Here is a 23638-nt window from a genome sequence, read left to right as displayed (position 1 = left end):
TATGTAGAAACGGTAGGAACTTGTTGCTTAACCTGACATATCAGTGGGTTGCTGTTCTGCATCATCTGTAGCTCAAGGCTTAGTAGATGTGTGTAAGGGGAAGAGGATACTAAAGCCCAACAGGTACCATGATTCCCTCTGGATGACTAAGAAACAGATGAGCGTTCATTACATTGAATTTAAAATGATATGGGAAAAAAAAAGATTACTTGATATTGGCCCCGCAGACTGGTGTTTGAACGTAACTGCTGCATGAGCATTTTATTACAATGAGTTTTGTTTATTTTAATAAAACTGAGTCAGACATTTGCTTTGGGGCAAATTGTTTTTTTTATTGAGTTTTTATAATGACATTGTCTTTATTTCATTTTCAAACAAGCTCTTTGAATCATCTCAATTAATTTAGAAGTCATAGAAAAACAAATATTAAACATTTCCTTAATTTTGGGATGACTTTGTTGAAACAAGTTTTGCTATAAGTTTTTCCCGTTATAACTGCAGTATGAATTTCATACTGCAATACTCAAACTGCAATTTCAGACTCCAATTGGTTGGGTAAACATATATTCATACTATGAAATATATTTACCCAACCAATTGGAGTTTCTCAGTATCTATGTGACATGTGTGCAAGACGTCACACGTCATCCAATCGGAGTATTCGAAGCCGCATTAGAAGCAATGTTTTCTTTCGTTGTCATACATTTGAATAGGCAAAAAACTGTGTTGTTTTGATAAATGCTTTGTGTGTGAATCAGGGGAGTCAAGTTCAGTTCAACACAACTGCTTTCTTTTTTTTTGAGGACACCTTAATCTCATTGTGCTCCCTTTTTTGCTCGTATTTTGAAGGCATGCAAGACAGCAGTGTGTCTCGGAGAAAAAAGTCTGAGGTGTGAATTAAATGAGCTGACATAAACATTTTTATGATTTATTCTAAATGTTTGAGACGTTACCGCAGGATAAAGCTGCTGAGAATACAGTTTGCCTTTTAAATAAGTCCTTTTATATTGAGTCGCCAATGTCAACATCACCACCAGTCTGCCATTTGATGTAAAATACTATGTTCTTCCCATTTAGTCCCTGCCGAGCCTGTCTAGAACACATACTTACACATGACTCCAAGCAATATTGAATTATAAATCCACTGCATTGAGGCTGGCACCCAACAACGGTACATTTTACATCCAGTGGACCACCAGCTGTCTGACAGCTGTCTCCACCAAAGTGAAGGCTAGATACTTTGACAGCATCATCTTTCTGACGTCTGGAGCTAAAATTATGAAACGCAGTGACAGACGAATCTGCTTGACTGACACTGTGGAACATCCATTGCTCTAAGTCTGGTGTCTGTGATTCTCCTTAAAATGGTATTTGGTTCCCTCCTTTTATCTTGCTGTTCATGTATTCTCTTGATCCCTTTTGTCTTCTTTGATCAACATGAAACCTTGTCTGCATTGTTTCGTAGATAAATACCAAGAAACATAAACAATACTAGTTTGATTTAATCCATTTATTTCCAGCTTGGCTCTGACTCAATCCCTTTTTTTTCAGAAATGGTAAATTGCATTCCTAAAAATCCTATATTTTTTAACCGTTATGCTTTTTTATCATGATTGTTACTTTTTTCTCCACATAATACAAAGAACATGCTGATTTAATTGTAAAACATTGTAAGATGGAGGAGGCAGAATGTTTTTGAAATCCCCAGTTACGGAGAATTATAGCTCGATTTTTCTCTTGACTAAACCTTTACATTTAAAAGCTGCAATATATGGACTTCGGCTACAAATACATTCCATATAATATTACCTAAGGTTTGTTTAAACTAAATAAAACGCAATTTAAAAGTGGCATTGGTCAGAGCATTCATGTTTCTGTGAAAAAAGAAGCTTTCTCCCTAAGGAGGGGGACGTGGGGTTAATGTCTAAATCTATCTGTTATATGCAACAGTATTTTTTTTTACTGCACATATTTTATATTTTATTCCATTCTATTTCAATGTAAATACTGCCTTATTTTATTTATAGTTATTTTACTATATTTTTGCTTATTTTTTTGTATTGTTATTAATAGAATAGAATGGGAGGGATGAAACCCTTTTTAATGGTCACACATGCAGAGCACACAGCACACACAGTGACATTTGGCCTCTGCATTTAACCCATCCTAGTACCAGGAGTCTAGTACTAGGAGCAGTGGGCAGCTATTGTACAGCACCCGGGGAGCAATGGGAGTGGGGGGGGGGAAGGGGGTTGTCCGGTGCCTTGCTCAAGGGCACCACAGCAGGGCCCAGGAGGTGAACTGGGACCTCTCCAAGTAGCAGTCCACACTCCATATTTAGGTCTGTTCGGGGACTTGAACCGGCGACCCTACGGCTCACAATCCAAGACCCTACTGACTGTGCCACTACCGGATTATAGTGTTCTTAAAATAGTTTGCTATCTGTGTTTTTAAATGTTAGTTTTACTTTGATGTATTCACCACGACACCAAGTCAAATTCCTCGCACGTGTCAACCTACCTGGTAATAAACCTGTTTCTGAATCTGATTCATGGACTCTAAAGTCTCTTGTATCTTGTCTTCAACAGTCTGCACTTCCTGGTTTACCACACGGAGGAGGTCCACGACGTGCTTCGAATCTGGGACGGGCCCCAGGAGGGAGGGGTCCTCCTGAGGGAGCTGAGCGGCTCCTCGCTGCCCCCGGACAGCCACAGCACCTTCAACACTGTCAGCCTGCAGTTCACCACAGACTTCTTCACAAGCAAGCAGGGCTTTGCTATGCAGTTCTCTGGTGAGGATGAAAAGAGGGATTAAGGAATAGGAAAGGGTGTAAATAGAGAAAAAACATAACAAAAAAAGCCTCTTTCATCATGGTTCTTGGTATTATTATTATGTATTTATGTCAACAAGGACCATGCATACAAATACATTAATTTCAGAAAAGAGAAGAGATGAATTATGCCAGATTTGAGCTAATAGCTCATTTCCATCTGCAGTCCTTAGGTAACAATCAACAAACACATATCTCTATCACACAAACAATTATAAAACGACATGATTTAAGTAAAGGTCAATAAAATAATACATAGTACAGTTCAAATATTATATTAAAATACAGTTCAAATTCAGATTACAGTGTAATTAATGTTGGCATAACTGGTTGCTTAATATCAATTTGTTTGCGCAATAAGAGAATGAATTAAAGTCAGTACAGGTTTTAAGTTCAACTGGAAGAATATTCCAGTGTTTGATGGCCCTAAATTAAAATGCAGGTTGTGCAAAGGCAGTGCGCTTCAGAGGGACGGTTATAGATCTTGAGTTTCTGCAACTCTGCTCACGGCGAAGCTGAAACAATTATTTTCATGATTGAGCATCTTCTCTATGTCTTCTTCAGTCTCCACGGCAACCTCCTGCAATGATCCGGGCCTGCCCACCAATGGGACGCGCGGCGGAGACAGCAGGGAGCCCGGGGACCATGTGGTGTTCCAGTGTGATCCTGGCTACGTCCTGCAGGGGGCCAACAGGATCACCTGCACAGAGATCAATGGACGCTTCTTCTGGCAGCCTGACCCTCCCACCTGCACAGGTATATCATCAGTGAGGGCTCATCAGGCTGAATGGAGTATATTATCAGAACTTGTAGGGCTCATATCAAATCATATCTTGGTATGACGCATTTCACAAGCACTCTTGTCAAATCACATGCATCTATAATTATGGAGGTTTGCTTTAATTCAATAATTACCACTGCTGTAATTACACTGGTGTTTTGGATTACTCATCTTAACGTGTAATTAACTTTGTCAAACAGAACATACAAACTTTGAATGTTAGTCTTGCATACAGAAGAAAAAGAATATGTAACGCTCACAAGATCTAGCTATATCATGAATAATCTCAATCAATCTCAATCTTTATTTATTTATATAGCACATTTGAAACAACCTCAGTTGACCAAAGTGCTGTACAGGCAATAAATACAATATCAAATAACACAATGGGAGTAAAATAATAAAACAATAATTCTAAACATGATAAAAAGCACAATAACTAGAAACATATAAAAACACATACAAATGTAAACATGTTATGTTCAACTAGTGTTAAAAGCCAGTGCAAAGAGGTGAGTGTTTAGCTGAGATGAAGACAAAAAATGGTCTTGTCTGATCAAGTGTGTCGTTAAAATATATCGCAATTCGCTACAGCTCAAAAGTTGATATATAAGTATAGAGTAAGAGTATTAAGAACATGGACTACTTGCAGTTTTATATATACACACAGAAACCCCATTCTTTTGGAAATATGTTATACTTTTGTGGGTAAACTTTATGTTTTATAAGATTTAAACAATATTATTAGTTATGACAGAAGATAATTTATCGAAGTTGTTTTAATGAAATCAACTACGCCTTACACCTTCCATAATGCAGTATACGATATCACTTCACTTGCTGGTCTGAAACAGGTAGACAATAAAGATTCCTAACTTGATTACCTAACAGACTTCTTACAGTAAGTGAATCCTAAGTGGCAAACCCGATTGCCTCGTTCCCTTGACGATTCCTGAAGCCACTGCAGCAGACAGAGATCTGATTACCCTGCCTCTCAATAGAAACTCAGACCTCCACTCTTTTACTGTCTTTGTTTAATATATGATCACACTTAGTGCCCTACAAAACCATGTGAATTGACAATGGCAATTAAGACCTTGTAATTAGCTGCCTTGTTTAATTAGTTCTTAGCTTAATTAGCTTGATATTGTTTGGTGAGGGGTTAGGAAGGACAGTTGTCTGACAGTCACAGGTGAGATTATAGTGAGTGGTGTCAATGGGCTTTAGCTACGTCTTAATTAAGCATCTGTCACTAAGACTTCATAAGGGGAAGCAATATACGTAATAAATCAGGACACTATGATTTACAGTTTAAACAATGTATCTGCTACTTGGAAGTGGGTATTTCATAAAGCCTTTGGAAATGCTATGTCACTTTGCATTTATTTGTTTTTGTTGAATTTTTGTTTTGTGTAACACCTTTTTTTTAACCTTTTTTTTGTCAATGCTGTAATTGTTTTTCCACATTAGCATATATTAGCATATGGCTAATCAGTTAATTGAGAATCAGCTTGTTCAAGAATTAACTTTGTAAGCATTTTTATAAAAAGTAATAAAGGCAGAGTAAGGCTAATCATTAAAATATTCAAATTGGAAATGAGATTGAACACCATCATAAGATGTTTGGATAGCAGAATGTTTTTTATGTTAATACACAGTGGCTGAAAATGGGGGTTTTAACTGTTTTAATAATTCTAATGTATTAATTTCGATCTTTCCGTAGCTCCATGCGGTGGGAACCTGACGGGTCCTGCTGGTCTGATTCTGTCTCCGGACTATCCCGAACCTTACCCCCATGGGAGGGAGTGTGACTGGACAGTTTCCGTCACACAGGACTATGTCATCGCTCTTAGCTTCAACCAGTAAGCTTCAGTAGCACACCATGCAAACACTATATGAGTCCATTTATGTTCAATAATATGTCATCCTAGTATATCAAACAATAACCTTATTATAACTCCTGGAGCTACAAGTATTAAATGTCACCTATTATGCAAAATCAAATTGTTCATGTCTTTTCTACATCAACATGTGTCCCCTCTGTGTAAAGAGATTCTGAAAGTTTCAGGAAAAAATATTCACTCTCTTTTTGTCCTGATCCATTTATATAAAAACCTGTCTGAAAATGAGCTGATCAGATTTTGGCCACTTTATGATGTTATAACGATTTTTTGGCTTGTGTAACCATTAGCCAATCACCAACCAAGGTAACCCCCCCCCCCCACGTTATCACCTGAATCTCCTCCTAGAGCACCATTGTGTTCTTTTTAACCAAATATCTCTCAGAGGGGCGTGGGGAGGGGCTCCTTATTTTCATCTAAAGTAACAGACAGCACTTTTGAAACAGGGCTGAAACAGAGGGGATTATGGGATGCTGCAATGATCTGTTCGGTATTTCGAGCCAAACACTTCAGAGACATGTTTTGTATATATCTGAGACCTATAATATATTGATGAAAAACAGTATAATAGGGGATCTTTAATGTAGCTTCTATTCGTGATTTTGTGTTCCCCAGGTTCAGCTTGGAGCCTAGTTATGACTTCCTACATATCTACGATGGGCCGGACTCCCTGGGCCCCCTGCTGGGTAGTTTCTATGGCACAGACGTTCCCGATCGCATCGAGAGCAGCTCCAACACGCTCTTCCTGGCTTTCCGCAGCGATGCTTCCCTCAGCAGCAATGGATTTGTGCTGCAGTACAAAGGTGGGAACCTCTTTGGTTAGAGGAATGAGTCAAACTAAATAATACAATATTTGCCTAATTGGCAAATAGAGCTTTGGGATACTAAGACTTTATATATCTGCGTGTGCATGTGTAGGAGTTTTTTATTCAACGTTTTTCATCTCCAGTGTCTTAAGATTCTGAACAAAACTGTGAAATTTAAATAGTATGTGAAGCTTTATCCCCTTAACAATTCATGTTTTAGAATTCTTCCGCTGGCAGAGGGAGAATGGATTTAGCCTCTCTGCTTATCGACCTTGCAGATTGTTTCTTTTTAACTTTCTCTTGTGTCAAGTCCAAAGCGAGTGAGATTAGTGGTGTGAAAATTGCTTCAGAGAAAGATTGGGGTGTGCTGCTGCGTCCTGATCAGCACCCTCCCTATGCTGCTCCAGTCTGCTCCAGCGTCACTATTGATCTGTACCTCCTCTAGTAGCCGAGTATCACAAAGAGTTAGGAAAATGAAAAGCCGACAGCATGTGTGCTTATGCTCTTTTTGATCAGTGCTTTGCAGCTGCACAAAAGTCTCCTCATAAATTACAGCAAACAACGCTTTGTTGTCTTGTGTCTCTGCTCAGCTGACCGCAGCATGTTGTTCGGGCGACCCACATTTATTTGCTCGCACAAGGTAGTATGTCCTGCTCACACACCACAGAATGATCACTGGCATCCCTGACACATACACAGCCAGCTGGTTTAAGGATTACACAACACATCTGTGCTTTCTGCTATTGTTTCAGCCTCACAGGGAAACGCCTCAGTGCCTGTATGTTGAAGCCTTTCCCTAACAAATATACAGATGCTATACAAGCTCTAAATTAGACCGGGCTTCTTCGTTAAGGGCTTTGCGCTGAGAGAACAGTGTTAAATCTTCCTAAATCTCCCAGACTCAATTAGAACTGTTTAAGGTATCAGATGTTTAACCAATTTCAGATCGACCCTGAGCTCTCAGTTTCTTGGCTGGTGTCGAGGTGGAATTTGATCTACTGTATATAAGTTTCAACTGTTTTCAAAACACTACCTGTTCATTTGTAAAACACATACAAATGGAGTGAGACAAAGTGCTTTGTTTAGACACTGTTACAGAACCTACCCCTTAACTCACTCCCAGCTATATTTTCTGCCGTGTGTGATAAAGTGTGTGATATTGTATGGCCAATCTGGTAAAGCAGATGGACCCAGTGTGTGGCTCCGAGAAACTCCTTCTCCCCACTTCTAATTCTTCACTCTAATGAACCATAACCAAATAATACATAAATTACCTCCTCAGTTTTAGACAAACAACATGGCAGAAAAGCGTGTTTGGCGGCTGGTTTGGGTGTGCTTGTTGAGGAAGCGGCATGATGACGAGTTGGCCCAGCTAGTATTTGGTCAGCCCGCCACTGAAAATTACATTACACAATCTGCCTGAGGTGCTGTCAGCCTCTTTACCAAGCAATCGTTATGTCTTTCTGTTTCCGTGTCTCAGGCCATGTCTGATTAGACTCTCCAGGGAAATATGTGGGCGGAAACATACCATGGCTGAGCCAGATTTAGATAACACACACATACACAGATATGGACACACATTCTAGCACTCACATCTGTCTAATCCAATCCCTTCACAAACTCCTGGGTTAATTTTCACTTCGCATCAGATCACTTAAAATCCTTTTAGTATTTACCAAAACAGATGATGCCACTCGCCCACTTTCTCCCACACCTACAAATGTCCCGAGGCAAAGGCTTGTTAAACCGTCCATCTCCATCGAAGTGACCGACCTTCTCACCACTAGCTTGTGTTCAGGACCAGTCCACAACTTAGGCCCGCTACATCCATCACGCCTCCGCTGTCTCCTGCCAGGTGTGCTGCTTTAATGGAGGAGGGGGCGAGGGAAGGGTTCAGTTCTACATCGGCCGGTGAAAGGGCACAACCTGTCTAGAACAGGCGCCCCCGGGGACACACCGACAGACCACCTGCCTGGCCCCCGCTCTCTGTTCGGCCATGAAGGGCAGCCTCGTGTCTGGTCAGCAGGTCCCCATCTTTCAGCTTAGACACTAGGCATTCATCCAAGGTGCTTCATGCACATTTTGTCACTAAATCATTAGAAGTTTACATCTGCACACACAGAACATTTGATTTAGGATATCATTTTCTTGTTTTAAAGCAAAAAGGGAGTTTCATTGAACACATGACAGGGTTCTTACAGTCATTAAAAACCTGGAAAAGTCATGGAAATTCAAAATGCTAATTCCAGGCCCTGGAAAAGTTATGGAAAACAATATTTTTCCCAAAGTTTTGGAAAAGTCATGAAAATGTAGCTAAAGTGGCATCAAATATAATTTATATTTTATCAAATCGCCAAAATAGTAATACTATAATGATAATAAATACTGTATGGTATAGTAATGAAACGTAAAATGGCATTTAACTGACGAGGTATTTTGCTGGTGAGAGATTTGAGTTGCTTTAGCGTGTAGAAGCTAAGCCTACTATTTGATTTGTTTTAGATAGGCACGACATGTTTCATATGCAGACCTTATTTTCCTGTTCCATGTTAAAATAAACCATTTTCAGTGGTACCGCTGAGAAAGAGTAATTTTTTTGGTCATGGAAAATTAGGTAAAGGTCATGGAAAAGTCATTGAAAATCATTGGTGAAAAAGTGTATGAACCCTGACATGAGGATGTTGATCATAGTGCGTTTTGAAACACCTCTGTAAATCGCAGATGATGAATCTAGTAAAAACTAATATAAAAACCACCTCTAACATGCTTTTTGGTAAAGGTCAACACTCAGCTCTTCCTGGCAAAGTAAGAACATCGTCACCCAGATAGGTAATGTCATCAACTGGAATAGCTACTATTTGCATGAGAAAGTAGTACAGTACATCATAGCATTCCTTGCCAGCATCCCAATTGACCTTTACACAAGGATGCTTTTGAAGTATGAACATTGTTTGAGTGTTTATTTTAAAAGTAAGCTTTTAGCTGGTTGATATCCAGATTATGCACATTTCTCTGAGGTACTGTAATATCGTTGAAGTTGCTGAAAACATTTAGCTCAGTTTCCCTTTAGTATGTGTGTGTGCGTGTAAAGTCATCAAATATTGAAGTTAGCTGTGAGACTTCAGCGAGCTGTGTTTAAGATTGAGCTAAATTGCTTTGGGCATTTTTCCTGTGTTTATTTTAGCAGTGAGGGAGTGAAGTGTGCCAAATTGACAGGCCTCCTCTAACGTGCACATTTTCCACCTGAGAACAATGTGATGGTAGATTGAGCGAGACATCTTTCTCACGACCTCACGAGTGGTGATTGATATGTGGTTAGATACAGAGTGTGAGTGCGCTGAGGCTGTGTGTGTGTGTGTGTGTATGTTCGCAAAAGAAAGCTTGCGTATGTGCATTGTCTTCTCTAGTTGACTGCACAGCCAAGTGTTGTGTGAGAGGCGGTTGTGTGCAGTCAGCAGACCTTGGGCCAGAGCAATGCCACTCTCAATCAGCTGCCTGTCTGTCTCCTCAGCCATACATACCTCAAGCAGCCACAGATGAAAGGGCACCGTCAAGGGCTGGAGAGAAAAGTGGCAGTCAGTGAGATATATTTACTGAGAGAGGAAAGCACAGGGTAGCGGAAAACCGGGTATAGAAAGTGACAAAGGAAGAGATCTGAAAATATCAGGATCCTCAGGCAAAAAAATAATTTCTATTCCATGATCACCGCTGCAGCTTGATGCAAAAAAAACATCTTATTGAATACCTGCTCACTTTCCTTCTGTTGCTGATTTTCCGCCGTGTTACCTCTTTCCACAGAGAACCCCAGGGAGTCGTGCTTCGAGCCGGGCGTGGTGCGCAATGGGACTCGGGTGGGCGCCGACCTCAAGCTGGGCTCCACCGTCACCTACCACTGCGACAGTGGCTACACACTAGAGGGAGACCAAACCGTCACTTGCATCATGGGGGGAGACGAAAAGCCGAGCTGGAACAAACCCAAACCCATCTGCATCGGTAAACACCGTCGTCTGGAGACCGTTGTTAGGAACACCATTGCAATCATATCTTTAAAGATTCCTCACATGTTAAAATGCAAGCATGATTATGTGGTGTTAGCAAACACATATGTCCTACAGGTATATGTGTAGAGCTGTGTAGATGATGCTAATGCTAATAGATGTGAGGGTATAGCTTCAATTGAATCTGCAGTTTGAAGAGAGGCTCTCGTTTTGCATATCTGCTCCTCACACACACACACACACACACAAATCCTGCATAAACCTGTTTTCTCCCCTGTTCTCTGACATTTCCCTGACACCACTGACACACGCTGTGCATATTCCCCTGGAAAGCTATAAAAGATCCCTGACACCACCAAATCCGGCTCTCGCAGTGAGAAGCTGCAGGTGCACATACAGGGCACATTTTCACACATTTAACATACATGAGATCAGCGAGTGCTCGAAAAATGCAGGCATTCGCTGGGCATTTTAAGCAGGAGAGGGACCTCATCTTAACCCAGACTAACCCAGTGGGACACTTGGAAAACATTGCAATTTCACTCTGGCAAACACCAGGGACATATGCCACCCAGAACCCAATCAGACAAGAAAAAGTAATTTAGGAGTAATGGAAGAGAGGCGATGGAGAGGCGGGTCCGCCATGTCTCTTCATGTCTCGTCTCTGTGTCTCTCTCTAGCTCCGTGTGGTGGACAGTACTCGGGTTTGGAGGGAGTTGTCTTGTCTCCTGGTTTCCCTGGCAACTACAGCCGTTCAAGAACATGTCTGTACACTGTGGTGGTGCCAAAGGATTACGGTAAGCCATGAAAGAGCACTGAATTACTAAATGTGTATTGTTGTGCATATGTGGGTGTGTGCTGGTGTTTTATTAAAATGCAGTTATTATACAATGCACAGAATGCCCTTATCCGGCTCAAACTGTGCTCAAGTGCCTCATTATTTCTGGATATTTGTCCACTGTGGAAACTTAGGAAAGTAGGACGGAAACTGTTGTGCTCTTTTTCCACACCTGAGAAATCTTGGACTTGTTGTCAGATATGTCGGAGAAAACAGCTTTGTGAAAAAAATGTAAAAGAACCCACACACACCGTTTTCTCAGCATGCATTTAAAGTGTTTCTGTGAGAGGTTGACTGAATGCAGGTGTTTGTTTATATATATTTTCCTCCACATTGTAGAATCACACAGTGATGGATAGTTTCCATTTTTGTCTCATTGCCATACACACATTTTCATATTACTTTGGTATAGCAATTTAATCTGTATCTTACACATCAGGCATACAAAATGTCTGTCTCAGGCACAAACACACACACGTATACAAACACACACACGCATACCACAAAATAATTGGTGTCTGGAAGATTCACAGTTTCTGGATTTTTGCTACTTTTTGGCATTTCCATTTTAAAGGTCACAGCTTGCTTCCAATATGTAATCTGATATTGAAGAAGCCACACATTATTCAGAAAGAAAAACAGTGAGGGAGTGTGACATCGCTCAAACATGCAAACATGTAACACTTACTTGCCCACAATGTGTCCCTGCTTGACTTTCTCTCCGTTTTCTCTCTCTTTATCTACCATTTTTTTTCCTTCTCCATCCAGCTCTTTAATGAGTTATCAGCATTGTTCCGCTCTCAAGGGGAGCTCAAGTCCTATCATTGTTAAAAAAAAGCACCAAGCAGCAGCGACGGGCATGTGTTATGGGTGCTAAATTTAGGATTTGAATGCATAGGCCATGCACCCATTTAGAGGTCTGGCTCGCTTAAACAATGTGAGGGCACCCATTCTTCTTGGACCCTCTCGGCAACATATTTCTCTCAATGGAGTCAAAGGGAGAGGAGAAATAATTAAAGTCCACTTTTGGCATTTTCCTTGAAAAAGACACACTCTGTCGTGCACATTCACAATTGCTCTCGCCTCCATTCACTGCCGCTTCTCATTAGGCTGAAGCAACCGCCCTAATGATGGGCTATTTTCTCCAATGCAGAGGACAGGGTGGGTGTCACTGAATCCTATCATAGAGATGAAGAGGATATATGGGGAAGAAAACCCACTCAAGATGAGAAGAAAACAAACGCCGAGTCATTTTCAAGAGTAGCTAAGAAAAAAAAGGTCCTGCCGTCACACCCTATAGAAAGCATTATTCCTTCGTCCCCTCTGCCTCATCCTCTCCATATTTCTCTTCAACCTGTAATATACAAGTATAATAGACACGGATTAGATGTGAAAAGGCTGAATATGTTCTTCCAATAGCAGTAGAAAGGGTGAGTTGAAAGGATGACGGCTCCAGCGTGGAGCTTGAGCTGCACATTGTACAACAGATTGGCTGTCATTACCAAAGCTTTTCATCTACTGACAAGCCATCAAGCCCAGACAGGACTGCTGATCTAGCCGTGTAATATCATTTTTGGTTGTGTTGTCGTAACTGGCAGTATGATCCACCTCGCTTTAAAGGAGACATTGTGATTGAAAGTGCTGTCGGTAATATTCTTTTGAATGAAGATACTAAAGTTCTAAGTATTGTTTTAGACTATTTCAAATTGAGTTTTCTATGTTTCTGTGATGCAGTCCCTCTTTCAAGCTAATTTCCTTTTCCTCTGAAGTCAATTTTCTTTCCATTTCTGTCTTTTCTAGTGGTCTTCAGTCAATTCGCCTACTTCCAGACTGCTCTGAATGACATTGTGGAGGTTTATGATGGGGCGACACAGCACTCCCGTGTTCTCAGCTCCCTCTCTGGAGCACACACAGGTACTTCAGCACACACACACACACACACACATATTAAAATGCAAGAGATAACTCGTTCATGCTTGTACAGCCTTTGTTTCATATTCAGCACCAGTATTTAACAAATCAGCAAAGGTAATTGGACTATTTCATCTCCTGGTCATTATTTTTCAACATGACGGCAGACTAAATGAAATGTTGTCTTAGCCTTATCCCTTTCATAAGGATCCAGTTAAACTCACAGACAAATTGCTGACACAGGCAGAGTGGTGGGGGCTGCAGGTGGGCTCCAGTGAGCTGTAAAACAATTCAGCGGTGACAACAACAACTAAAAGAGTCACAGGGATAACATATCAGCAGACAGGCCCGAGAACCCTCGCATGCACATACACCTGAATTTGTATTAGACAAACACACAGCGACTCTCAGGATAACTGCACATACTGTTGTGAAGTCAAACGGCTGTGCTCAAACACAAACACTTGCATGCTGGGTTTAAGCCAGGGAAATAACAGGGACTTTTTCTTCTATCCCTTTCATCAAGTACAATAACTGCAGCCTTAACACTTGAAATAAAGACACCTACTCACAGCTGATTTAACATTAGCGCAGCTATCACAAATAGTGCATTACAACAGAAATGCATTATTGTTGGGTTAATACTTTAGCATAACTTTTTATCTTACAGCTGTTTATTCATGCAACAAACCTAGCTTCTTTTTTTAAATCAGTACCATAGTTGTTGAAATACCTTTATTGTTTTATTAAAAAACATTATCTAGCACACACTAAATGAAAAACAACAAAAAGTGAACATTTATATAATTTCTGATTTGTTTTTCACAGTTTACCATTGAAAGCAATTCAGTTGATTTAAAGTGGCACAACCCTGGCCACATCATTTCAAACCATAGTTAACATGTTTCTAGAAATGGTGTCTCTATACTAGCTCAAAGCCCAAACCGTAATGTACTTTTATTAGTGAACGTAACTATAATTAAAGTGTTATCCTTTATCTTAACTAGTCCCTAAATTAGGTCAGATTTGCCTAAATATCTCTCTTTTGCAAAAAAATTGGATAGATTGGATTTGAATGAAGCAATAATGTAAGAGAAAAAGGATACCTGTTGTAAGGGTCAAAGTAACAAGGTGAAAGAGACCATATGATGTATTTTGCAATTGCGTTATAAAATTGCGGATTCATGTGATAAATGCCACAGCTGTATTGATTGGTTTCTCAATAAATAAATAGAAGCCTGGATAGGGGATGTTCAACCTTTCTGGAGTGGTGCAGTGGGAAGGTGTGTGAGTTGAGGGCAGCTCTCCATCTCCACCTGCCCTAGCCCTGTGGCTTGACAAAAGCAAAAATGATTACTCTGCTTTGTGCCCAGAGCAGCTTCAGAAAATCCAGTTTACAGCTCAATAAACAGGTCGCTATATTAACTGAGGACTCCTGGCGGCAGGTTCACAGAGCTCTCTAACCAGGCATGGCAGAGCAGAGCTGACACACTTTGGCAAGGGAAGAGAGACTTTTAGCCCAGCAGGCTGAAGAACTAGTGCATGCAGGCATAACTTGCATGAATTAGGCATAATCCAGAAGTGTGTACCTGGCATCCACCATACAAATACACAGGCGCTAACATATCGACTAACATACATGTTTGCAAACTTAATGAGCATGGAATTAACCAATACAGTCTAACAATGCAAGCAGTCATTATAAGCCGTAAATACATTACCAGATAATTTATATTTCAGTGGTTGGCGCAATATTATTTGCTGAATCACATACGCATATTATTGCATTAAACTAGGCTCAGTACAGCATATAACAGTATGATTTAATTACTGTCACATTTGGTAAGGAAAATAAGTTGTTTTTCAAAGAAACAATGCAATGAATGTTCTTTTTGGACACAGACAGAATAATACTTGAAAAGTGAGAGTTGAACAAGGAAAGATTAAAGGTAGGAATTAGAAATGAAATGGAAACGGCCAGTAGAAAAAGAAGGACAAAAGGTCTGCATCAAGAAATCAATGAGATTTATCTAAATGCTAATTTTGACTTGATTAAAAGGAAAAAGGAAATGGAATGCTAAAACATGTTGATTTCACATCATGTGATCCCCACCGGATGTATTTGTTTTTTACTTGAAACAATTTGAGTTAACAGCGGTATCATTGATCTCTGACATTGTTTTCAATGCTGTTTCAAAAACTCTTCACACTGCCACTGAATGTTGGCCATTGCCTTTCAGCCAAAGTCACATCTGTCCTTCCAAGTGTTTAATATGCCAGCGTAGGGATCATTTCAGGGGAGAGCGGTTCAGGGGTTGGAGGGTGGCCAAAGGGTTGATAAGTAACATGCTGACACATGTTTGATAAGACTGGATGAATACCTGCCCGCACTGCACATTATGAAACACGTTCACCATGAAAGCACACAGCACGGGTGTCTTCTAATAAACTACCCAGCATGTCTTGGGGATCCTACAGTGGAACTCGAACAATCCTGGCAATGACATCAATGAACTATGCCATCATAGGACACTGCACTTAAAGGCGCATTAATATTCAGACACTAAAACATGCAAGCACAGGGTAGACGAACACACACACACACACACACACACACACACACACACACACACACACACACACACACACACACACACACAGACACACACAGTCAGACACACAGATGTTGCCTCTGGGGTTAAGCATGTCTGCCTCCCCACACAGTGTGACAGCAAGCAGACTCAGAGTAATGAGCAGCGCTGCAGAGAGCCAGTCAGCGGCACACTGAGAGAATCAGAGATGCTCACACCTTGTGTCATGTTCTACGTCAGTCAACAAAACACCACAGCAGATACATCATGGGGAGTTTAATTACACAATGTGCTGATGATGATAGTAGGAGATCATATCAGTGATGCAGTTATGAAATATGAGCATTAATAGTAAGATATTTTGATACTTTGAAGGAAGTATTTCATAGTGAACATAAAGTACTGAAATTGTCCATTGACCTCGTAGGGCAAAACAAGCTGCATTTTAATTACATGACTAAATCCATACACAAAAAACAAAGATAATACAGAAAAAGCTATTTCTGAACACTTATTTTAAATGCCATTTACAACAACAACAAATAGAAACCCAAAATAACAAATTTCCTGTTTCAAAACTTGCTACAATAACACAAACATGAAAAAAAAAAGTATTTTAATTTGTTTTGTAAAGCACTTTGAATTGTCGCGTACAGAAAAGTGCTATATAAATAAACTTGCCTTGCCTTGCATTGCCTTGCCTAAGCCCTGGTCAGGTGACATTATTGTCTCGCGCACAGTATGCTGTTGGCACGTTCCTTTTGTAGGCAGAGGCTTGATTGTGAAGGGCCTTGCACTGCAGGTAGTTAACCCACCCCTCAAGTTTGCTGTTGTATACACAGGCAGTGAAATAGTACAATCAGGGGGGTGTTGATCTCGGCAGTTGGTTATACAGCACTTAAGAGTCTCGCTGCATGATTTCAAACCAGCTTCCAATTCTGTGTTAATGATTTGTTAATTAGGGTTGTGAACCGAGGGTAACAAAAGTCCATCTGGTGCAAAACAAAGAAATGAACCTGAAATAATAATAATTCTGAGCTGGGAGAAACAAACACAAGTTGAAGCTTATCAAATGTAGCTTCAACTGTAATCTCCCTGAACAGTACTTGATGTGGGCAGATTGTGGTCAGAGGCTCAGCTGTAACACACTAGTATCAGTGGCAATAATCAGGACTTCATTTGGTCTCAAGAGGCTGAAGGAAATTATTTGCCATCCAATAAGCATAGCAAATACACGTAATCCTGTATGACAGTAAAATATGAGGATAATCTTAGTAAAAGCAATTCATTTGCATATTAGGATTTGCTTGGTATACCTCAGGAAGCCTTATTAGCATGTTGTATTTTTGTCACAGTCGGTCCATCTGTGAATGTCTGCCAAGCACTGCTCTAGACTAAACAGCAGATCTTCACAGACGTCAGATATCCAAACACTGGTTTTTCCACACTTTATTGCCATGCTGTACAAGACCATAGCTTCTAATTATATCCATATTCAGAGACCTGCATGATGCCCTACTTCACACAATTATTAGCAGCTTTTCTTACCACTTGAAAGAGTAATGCTGCACACACAGATAGACTGTCTAAAATGCACAAATACATTTTATTTCTCCAGACGGATTTGGAAAATAACAGTTATTTAACAATGAAGCGGATTAGATAGTTTACTTATTTATTCTCAGGGACAATACAAATGGATATGTGCCTCTGCAAATACAACACAAAACATATATAACTAGAACAGGCTAAAGCAAATCACATCAACAGCTGCACAAGAAACCAACCTTAGAGTAGAGCAGCATCATTAAAAGAAGGACACGAAAGGGAAATTAACACAAAACAATGTTAAGCATACAATCAGCACAAACAGTTTAACATGACAACACAAAATCAATAGCAATTAGGTTGCTAGACACAGGTTATGTGACCACATAAATATAAATGGAATGCAGCACTTTGCTAAAACGTTACAAACTCTGTTTTTCTCTTTTCTCTTATTTCAGGCGAGTCATTGTCATTAGCAACTTCCAACCAAATTCTAATCCGCTTCACCTCCAAAGGCCAATCGAGCTCCAGAGGATTCCACTTGGCCTACCAGGGTAAGTGTTTAACACAGGCACACACACAAACAAACCCTACTGTTGTTTTCCTCCTGGATTCCCTCTGCTCTAACAGCCCAATTCCCCCCCCATAATAGTTGTCTTGCTTAGTGAATTCCAAAGTATTCACCTTCAGCTACTATTTTAGCTGTGATGTGCTTGTGGGTGTATGTGTGTGTCAGCAGCAGTGTGTGCTCTGAAGCATTAACACTGCAGAAGTATAGCAGTCTGTTCAAATGGTTGTGCTTAAACTCCCCCCCCGTTCTTCTATTCCCCTAAGAGGGACTTTTTCTCTTGAACTGCTTACTTTCCTTACACAATGCACTGTACCAGAAATTACATTTGCTGCAGATATCCAAAGGCAATGGCAGCTCATGAGAAAGTTTAATGAATACATAATTCAGTTTTAGTGTGTATTGTAAGTAAGCTGAGGGAACCACAAGGCAAAAAGAAGCTGAATATTATATTTTGCATTCTTTATATCAGACACAGTGAGATTACTTATAACACCAAAACTAGCTTTTCTAACAAATCCCTCCATTGATCAAGCTTTGAAATGATTAAAAAAGCATACAAATACTTACGAGTAATGGCTATAATCAGTCGAAGAGGAGCAAGACGGCCTAATGATTTGTTGTAAATGTCACAGATAATGATTTAAAATGAACACACCTGTAATCAGCCTATTTTTCACTGTTTTCTCCAAAGCTGTGCCACAGACCAGCGCCACCCAGTGCAGCTCCGTCCCTGAGCCCAGGAATGGCCGCCGTATGGGAAACAACTTTGCCGTTGGCGCTGCGATCCGCTTTGAATGCACTCCGGGTTATACGCTGGAGGGGCCGAGTGCCATCGAATGTTTGACGGTTCCCAACGCCCTGGCACAATGGAACACTACCATACCCAGCTGTATAGGTAGGCACTGATACTCGTAATACAGTCAGCAGTCACGAACACTCACCAGTCAGCATGTGTTTGTTTTCCTTGCCTTGTTCTTCCTATGTTTGTTTTGCTTCACTCTCTTTATTTCCATCCCTGCCGCTATCTTTGTGTTCCTCCCACTCGATGCCTTGCGTGTCAAACTCTCGTTACTACGACCCAGATGTGGGCTGTCTGCCGTTGCCTCCAGCGATACAACAAGATCCAGCCATGCAGCACGCAGGTGGCAGGCACCGCTGAGGGTCACAAACACACACAGACACACACACACACACACGCTCTCATATGGCGATACCCGCATGTATATTCAAAGGAACACTCCAGCACACCGTACATACAGCTGTAACAGATGCTCCTACGCTTTCACCAGATGTGTGAATGTGAGCCTGGGAAGAAGATGAAAACTGTAAACAATGCGTACCTTGTATAATGTGCATTTTCTTTTCTGTGTGACCGTGTCTTATGTCTTTTTATCCTGCTTATCATTTTTCAATTTCAGTAGCAAGGGCCATGAATTAGATGCATTTTTATCTAATTAGGAATAATCACAATCCTATTCTGCTTACTCTTTGCATTTTGGGGAAGCTTTGGTAGAGATTTTGCATCAAACCACCTTCCAGACCTTTTAATAGAGGAGGCATTAGAGACATGTGCAGATGAACAGAGAGAGAGAGGGAGGGGTGAAGAAAAAACACCAAAAGGGAGAGGGTTAGGTGGGTATTATTATTAGGAATGCAGGGAGTGACGCAGTAGAGATGTGGTCCTTCAATTCACCACTAAGGAACAAATCTTCAACGAGATGTGTTCAAAGTGTTTGATAATGTTCCTTTTTCGCTGCAGTTCCATGTGGAGGTAATCTGACCCAAAGAACCGGCACCATCTTATCTCCTGGCTTTCCCGAGCCTTACCTCAACAGCCTCAACTGTGTCTGGAAGATCACGGTCCCCGAAGGATCAGGAATCCAGGTTTGTAAAACACCGAGTTTCTCCCTGGCATTGCTGTACCTCCTAGATGACAGATTTATAATGAACAGATCAAATCAAATCAAATCAAATTTTATTTATATAGCACATTTTTAAACGATTTTTGGTCGAGCCAAAGTGCTGTACATATAATAAATCAGATAAACATGAGTAAATCAGAAACAGATTCCACCATGTTACCAACACAGTGTATATATGTTAGATCCCCCCAAACGTATCCCAATACAATATGGAATTTCAGGAAGTAACACTAAGTTAGTGGTGAACAAATATGAAAAAAGCGGGATACTGGCCATGTCCAAATGTGTGTTTTTGTAAGGAAAAGAGAAATCCCGTTTCAGATATTCTGCAAAATGTAACCTATCGAGACATCGCCCACATATGAGAAGTGTTATAATAACAGTGAAGCACTTGATAATACAATATAATAATTTACTTAAAGACAAGCTAAATCATAAAGAGAGATTTACATTTATGAAGTGCTGTTATAGAGAGGCGAAGTCCCGCCCATCTACTTCCGACCCATGGGACCTTATTTCGGAAAAATTATGTATTGAATTGTGCCACGAATTACACATATGATGTTTGTCAATCTTAAAAAATTATTTCCATGTAAAAAAAGTCACAGTTTGTCGTAAAACTGTTGAAATATAAGACTATGAAAAATACGTAACTAGAAAGACTACAAATCCCAGAGTCCCGGTCCCGCATGCTGGCTCTCACGGAACCGACTAACTCCCCTTGTGTGTATGTACACTCTCAACATGCCCAGACTTGTAGTGATTTTCACCTCTTTTAATACTTTCCGCCTCATTCTGAAAGAAAGAAGTGAAATGTGCCAACGTGACGGCCGTCTTGGTGTGTGGTGCGAGACGGGAGATGTAGTTCATTGAGCGGTTTCACACAAAAAAAAGTTTTACTTCACAGTTTTACGACACATTTATTTTTTTTTGATTTGCAAAACTATCTTTTAAATTGACAAACATCATAAATTCGTGGCACAATTCAAACGGGATCGAAAGATAATCTTTCTCTCCCCATTGACTTCAATACATAATTTTTCCGTAATAAGGTCCCATGGAGGTCCCCCGTAAAGGGAGGGACTTCGCCTCTCTATTCTTTTTTATGCACTCACAGTCAGCATTAATGTTTTTAAATGGTACCCAAGAATATCCTGAGGCTGAACTTCAATGATCTATCTGTTCTCTTTTTGAGTTAATATTTTTTTAAAGGTCCTTTACTATAAAGAGTTGGATTTCTATGCTTCAATTAATTATAAAGCCGGTCTAGGTGCTGTGTAGGTAATGTGAAAGTATCGCAAATGCTCAATTCACATAGAATTTTATTTAGAAACTGTGCCTAAAACCTAGCATTCAGGACTTCTGTGGTTGTGTCACAACTATAATATATATATGTGGGTGTATAAATACTATAGTCACTCTTTGGCTGCAACCATTAACATATAAATGAACCTTTTAAAACCTTGGACAAACTTAACAGAATTTACATATTTGAGCTTTTACACCTCTGCATTGTCTTGACACGAAGCTCCTGTGGGGTGATTTGTGTTCAGTTGGCAAAGGGCTAATTACCAGAGCTACCTACAGTATATCACGTTATAGCATTTACAGCTCTCGAGGTACAGGTGAGCTGCTAAACGAAAAAGTCCACACACTTTACAGGGGCTCCAATTGAACTATTCCAAAAACCTAACGTTGCACATATTGAAATACATTTGTATATAATTGCATGTTCAATCAATTGACTTACTTCCCTGGGAGTTATTTCTATTTGATTATTCTTATTCTTGCACGTGTTATGGAACCCCACCAGGAACGTGTGCGAGCTCCCTGTGGATCTGCCTTGAGGAACGTTTTTAGGCTTGTGCTTCAGCCACTGTGGATAATGACCTCAGTGTAATCCCTACGCTATTAGCTCCTCCACTTCAGCTGACTGTCCTTGCAGGTGAAATACATGCAATGGCCCACCAGTGCATTTAGCATGCTGCACTACACGCTAACATCGCTATAGCCTGGAGGTGGAGCACACCCAGAATAAGAACAGAGAGCTGGCTGCACGCACACGCTCTGGAGGGCAAAAGGCATTACACTGGAATTCAAACATACATGACTGAAACAGTTTACTTTCTTAATGATGAATGAGTTTGTATTCTGTGCACACCCAGGCACTCTCACTTCATTGCAAAGGAACCACTGCCTGTGCTTCCAAAATGTGTTGTGCTAACTGAAAAGGGTTTGCTGCTGTTTCTATACTCTCTGCAGCTAAATCCTGTTTCTAGCCCACTTTATCTCGTCCTTCTCTCTGCTGCTCCCCTTTTACCAGCTGGCAGAGACACATTAGATTGGAGTGTCACGATCCAGAAGACAACTTAAAGGAGCGAGGTGCCTTGCCGGCACATTTGCCGTGGCCCCTTAATGAAAGATCAATCTGTGATCTGTGCCGTCTCCCCGGGATGCGCCAGAGCCCCTACAGCCCCTACCAACCTTTAATTGGCTCGTATCCGATCTATAACCATCTGAGGCAGGGAGAGGGCCGAGGAATGGATGATAGCGGGAACAGAAAGGGATGCTTGGAGAGCAAAACAATGGAGGACACGTAGAATGTTGGAGAAATGGATGAATTTTAGCTGAAGACACAGATTAAAGAAATGCAGTAGATGACAAAGTGTAGCCTTGTTCACATATTCACTTTATATTGACTTGTCAAATTAAAAAAATAGGAGAAGCCATTTCCTTTGGTGAGCAAAGTAAGTTTTAAAATCCATAATTTAGGCAATCTTTGAGAATCCAGGATGCTATTCTTAGAGTGAGTGGTGTATTTTCTCTCAACAGCAGTAACTGTTGTTCGAGGACACACTTATTTAGATGCAGATATTCAGTCTACTTTTCTTTGAAGAATATCCCACATTCTCTGCAGCTGTCATAACTCTTTCTTAATTTAAAATCCAATGCACTTGAGCACAGCCTCCTTAAAGTGTCTTTGAAATAAAGAAAAGAATACATACTATGTTGCAGTGACTATTGATTTATTCTGTTGGAAATCCTGATCTTTAGTTTGTTCTAAAGTCCTCAGGGACTGCACTTTAAACAATATAAAAATACACTAGTATACAGCTTTTGATATATTAGAGGCACTATCCGTGTTCCTGTGAATCAATTCATAAGAACATGCTTTTCTTGTGGTATTCCTTTGTACATAGAAAAAGCGTTGTCATGACCTTTTTTTGTTATTTTGACAAAGAACTTACTCTGTCAGGTCTGAGACAGCCGCTACTCTCAGGCGAAAATAGTTACTAGCCGAATGGCCATGCTTTGTAGTTCTTCACTTTTGCCATTTTTCAAATACACCCTTTTATGCCATGTTCTCCCACTCAATAATCTTCAACATTCGTTCATTCTGATTTCCCTAGACACACCGATGACCCAGCACTCACTGCTCTGCTCCCTAAATCCCGTCCTGTTTTATCTGTTTTTCCCCGTTCCAGATCCAGGTGATCAGCTTTGTCACCGAGCAGAACTGGGACTCGCTGGAGGTGTTTGACGGAGGAGACAACACCGACACCATGCTTGGCAGCTTCTCAGGTAATGCTGTATTTGTGTGTGCATTTCATTTTCTTGCATATGTTCAATTGTGATTTCAATGTTTTTTCCCACCTTAAGCCTTCACATGAAACACATTTTTTTAAACCTCTTATCTGTACCTGCCAAAAGCATATTTGAAGCAACATAAACACAACCTAATTAGTTTTCACAGAGCAGCATACGACCTGGAACACATACTGTATTTGTTAACCAACATGTTTAAATATTTGTGCCTCATTTGGCACGTAGCTTACATAAATGCAGAGTGGATTAAGGCTTCCAGGGAAAAATGTGGAAAGTTAAAACATTTGAACTGGTTAAGCCTCACGTGGAAGAGTCTGGCCTTTTCTTTGTGTAAA

General features: G+C 40.4%; 1 protein-coding gene across 1 annotated transcript in view; it reads left to right on the top strand.

Moving 5' to 3' along the window:
- The window catches only part of csmd2 (CUB and Sushi multiple domains 2), a 231318-nt gene that overhangs the window by 155903 nt on the left and 51777 nt on the right, over window positions 1-23638 (top strand). The window contains exons 27-37 of the mRNA XM_034125465.1: window positions 2589-2791; window positions 3395-3586; window positions 5335-5473; window positions 6128-6315; window positions 10117-10311; window positions 10997-11113; window positions 12955-13068; window positions 17663-17758; window positions 18467-18670; window positions 19535-19659; window positions 23183-23279. Coding sequence (XP_033981356.1) covers window positions 2589-2791; window positions 3395-3586; window positions 5335-5473; window positions 6128-6315; window positions 10117-10311; window positions 10997-11113; window positions 12955-13068; window positions 17663-17758; window positions 18467-18670; window positions 19535-19659; window positions 23183-23279 — 1670 coding nt within the window. The remainder of the gene's footprint in view (window positions 1-2588; window positions 2792-3394; window positions 3587-5334; window positions 5474-6127; window positions 6316-10116; window positions 10312-10996; window positions 11114-12954; window positions 13069-17662; window positions 17759-18466; window positions 18671-19534; window positions 19660-23182; window positions 23280-23638) is intronic.

The sequence above is a fragment of the Trematomus bernacchii genome, unplaced genomic scaffold (genome assembly GCF_902827165.1).
Source record: "Trematomus bernacchii unplaced genomic scaffold, fTreBer1.1, whole genome shotgun sequence".
Classification (NCBI taxonomy): Eukaryota; Metazoa; Chordata; class Actinopteri; order Perciformes; family Nototheniidae; genus Trematomus; species Trematomus bernacchii.
Note: the sequence above shows the minus strand (reverse complement) of the source record. Positions and strands in the feature narration are given on the sequence as shown.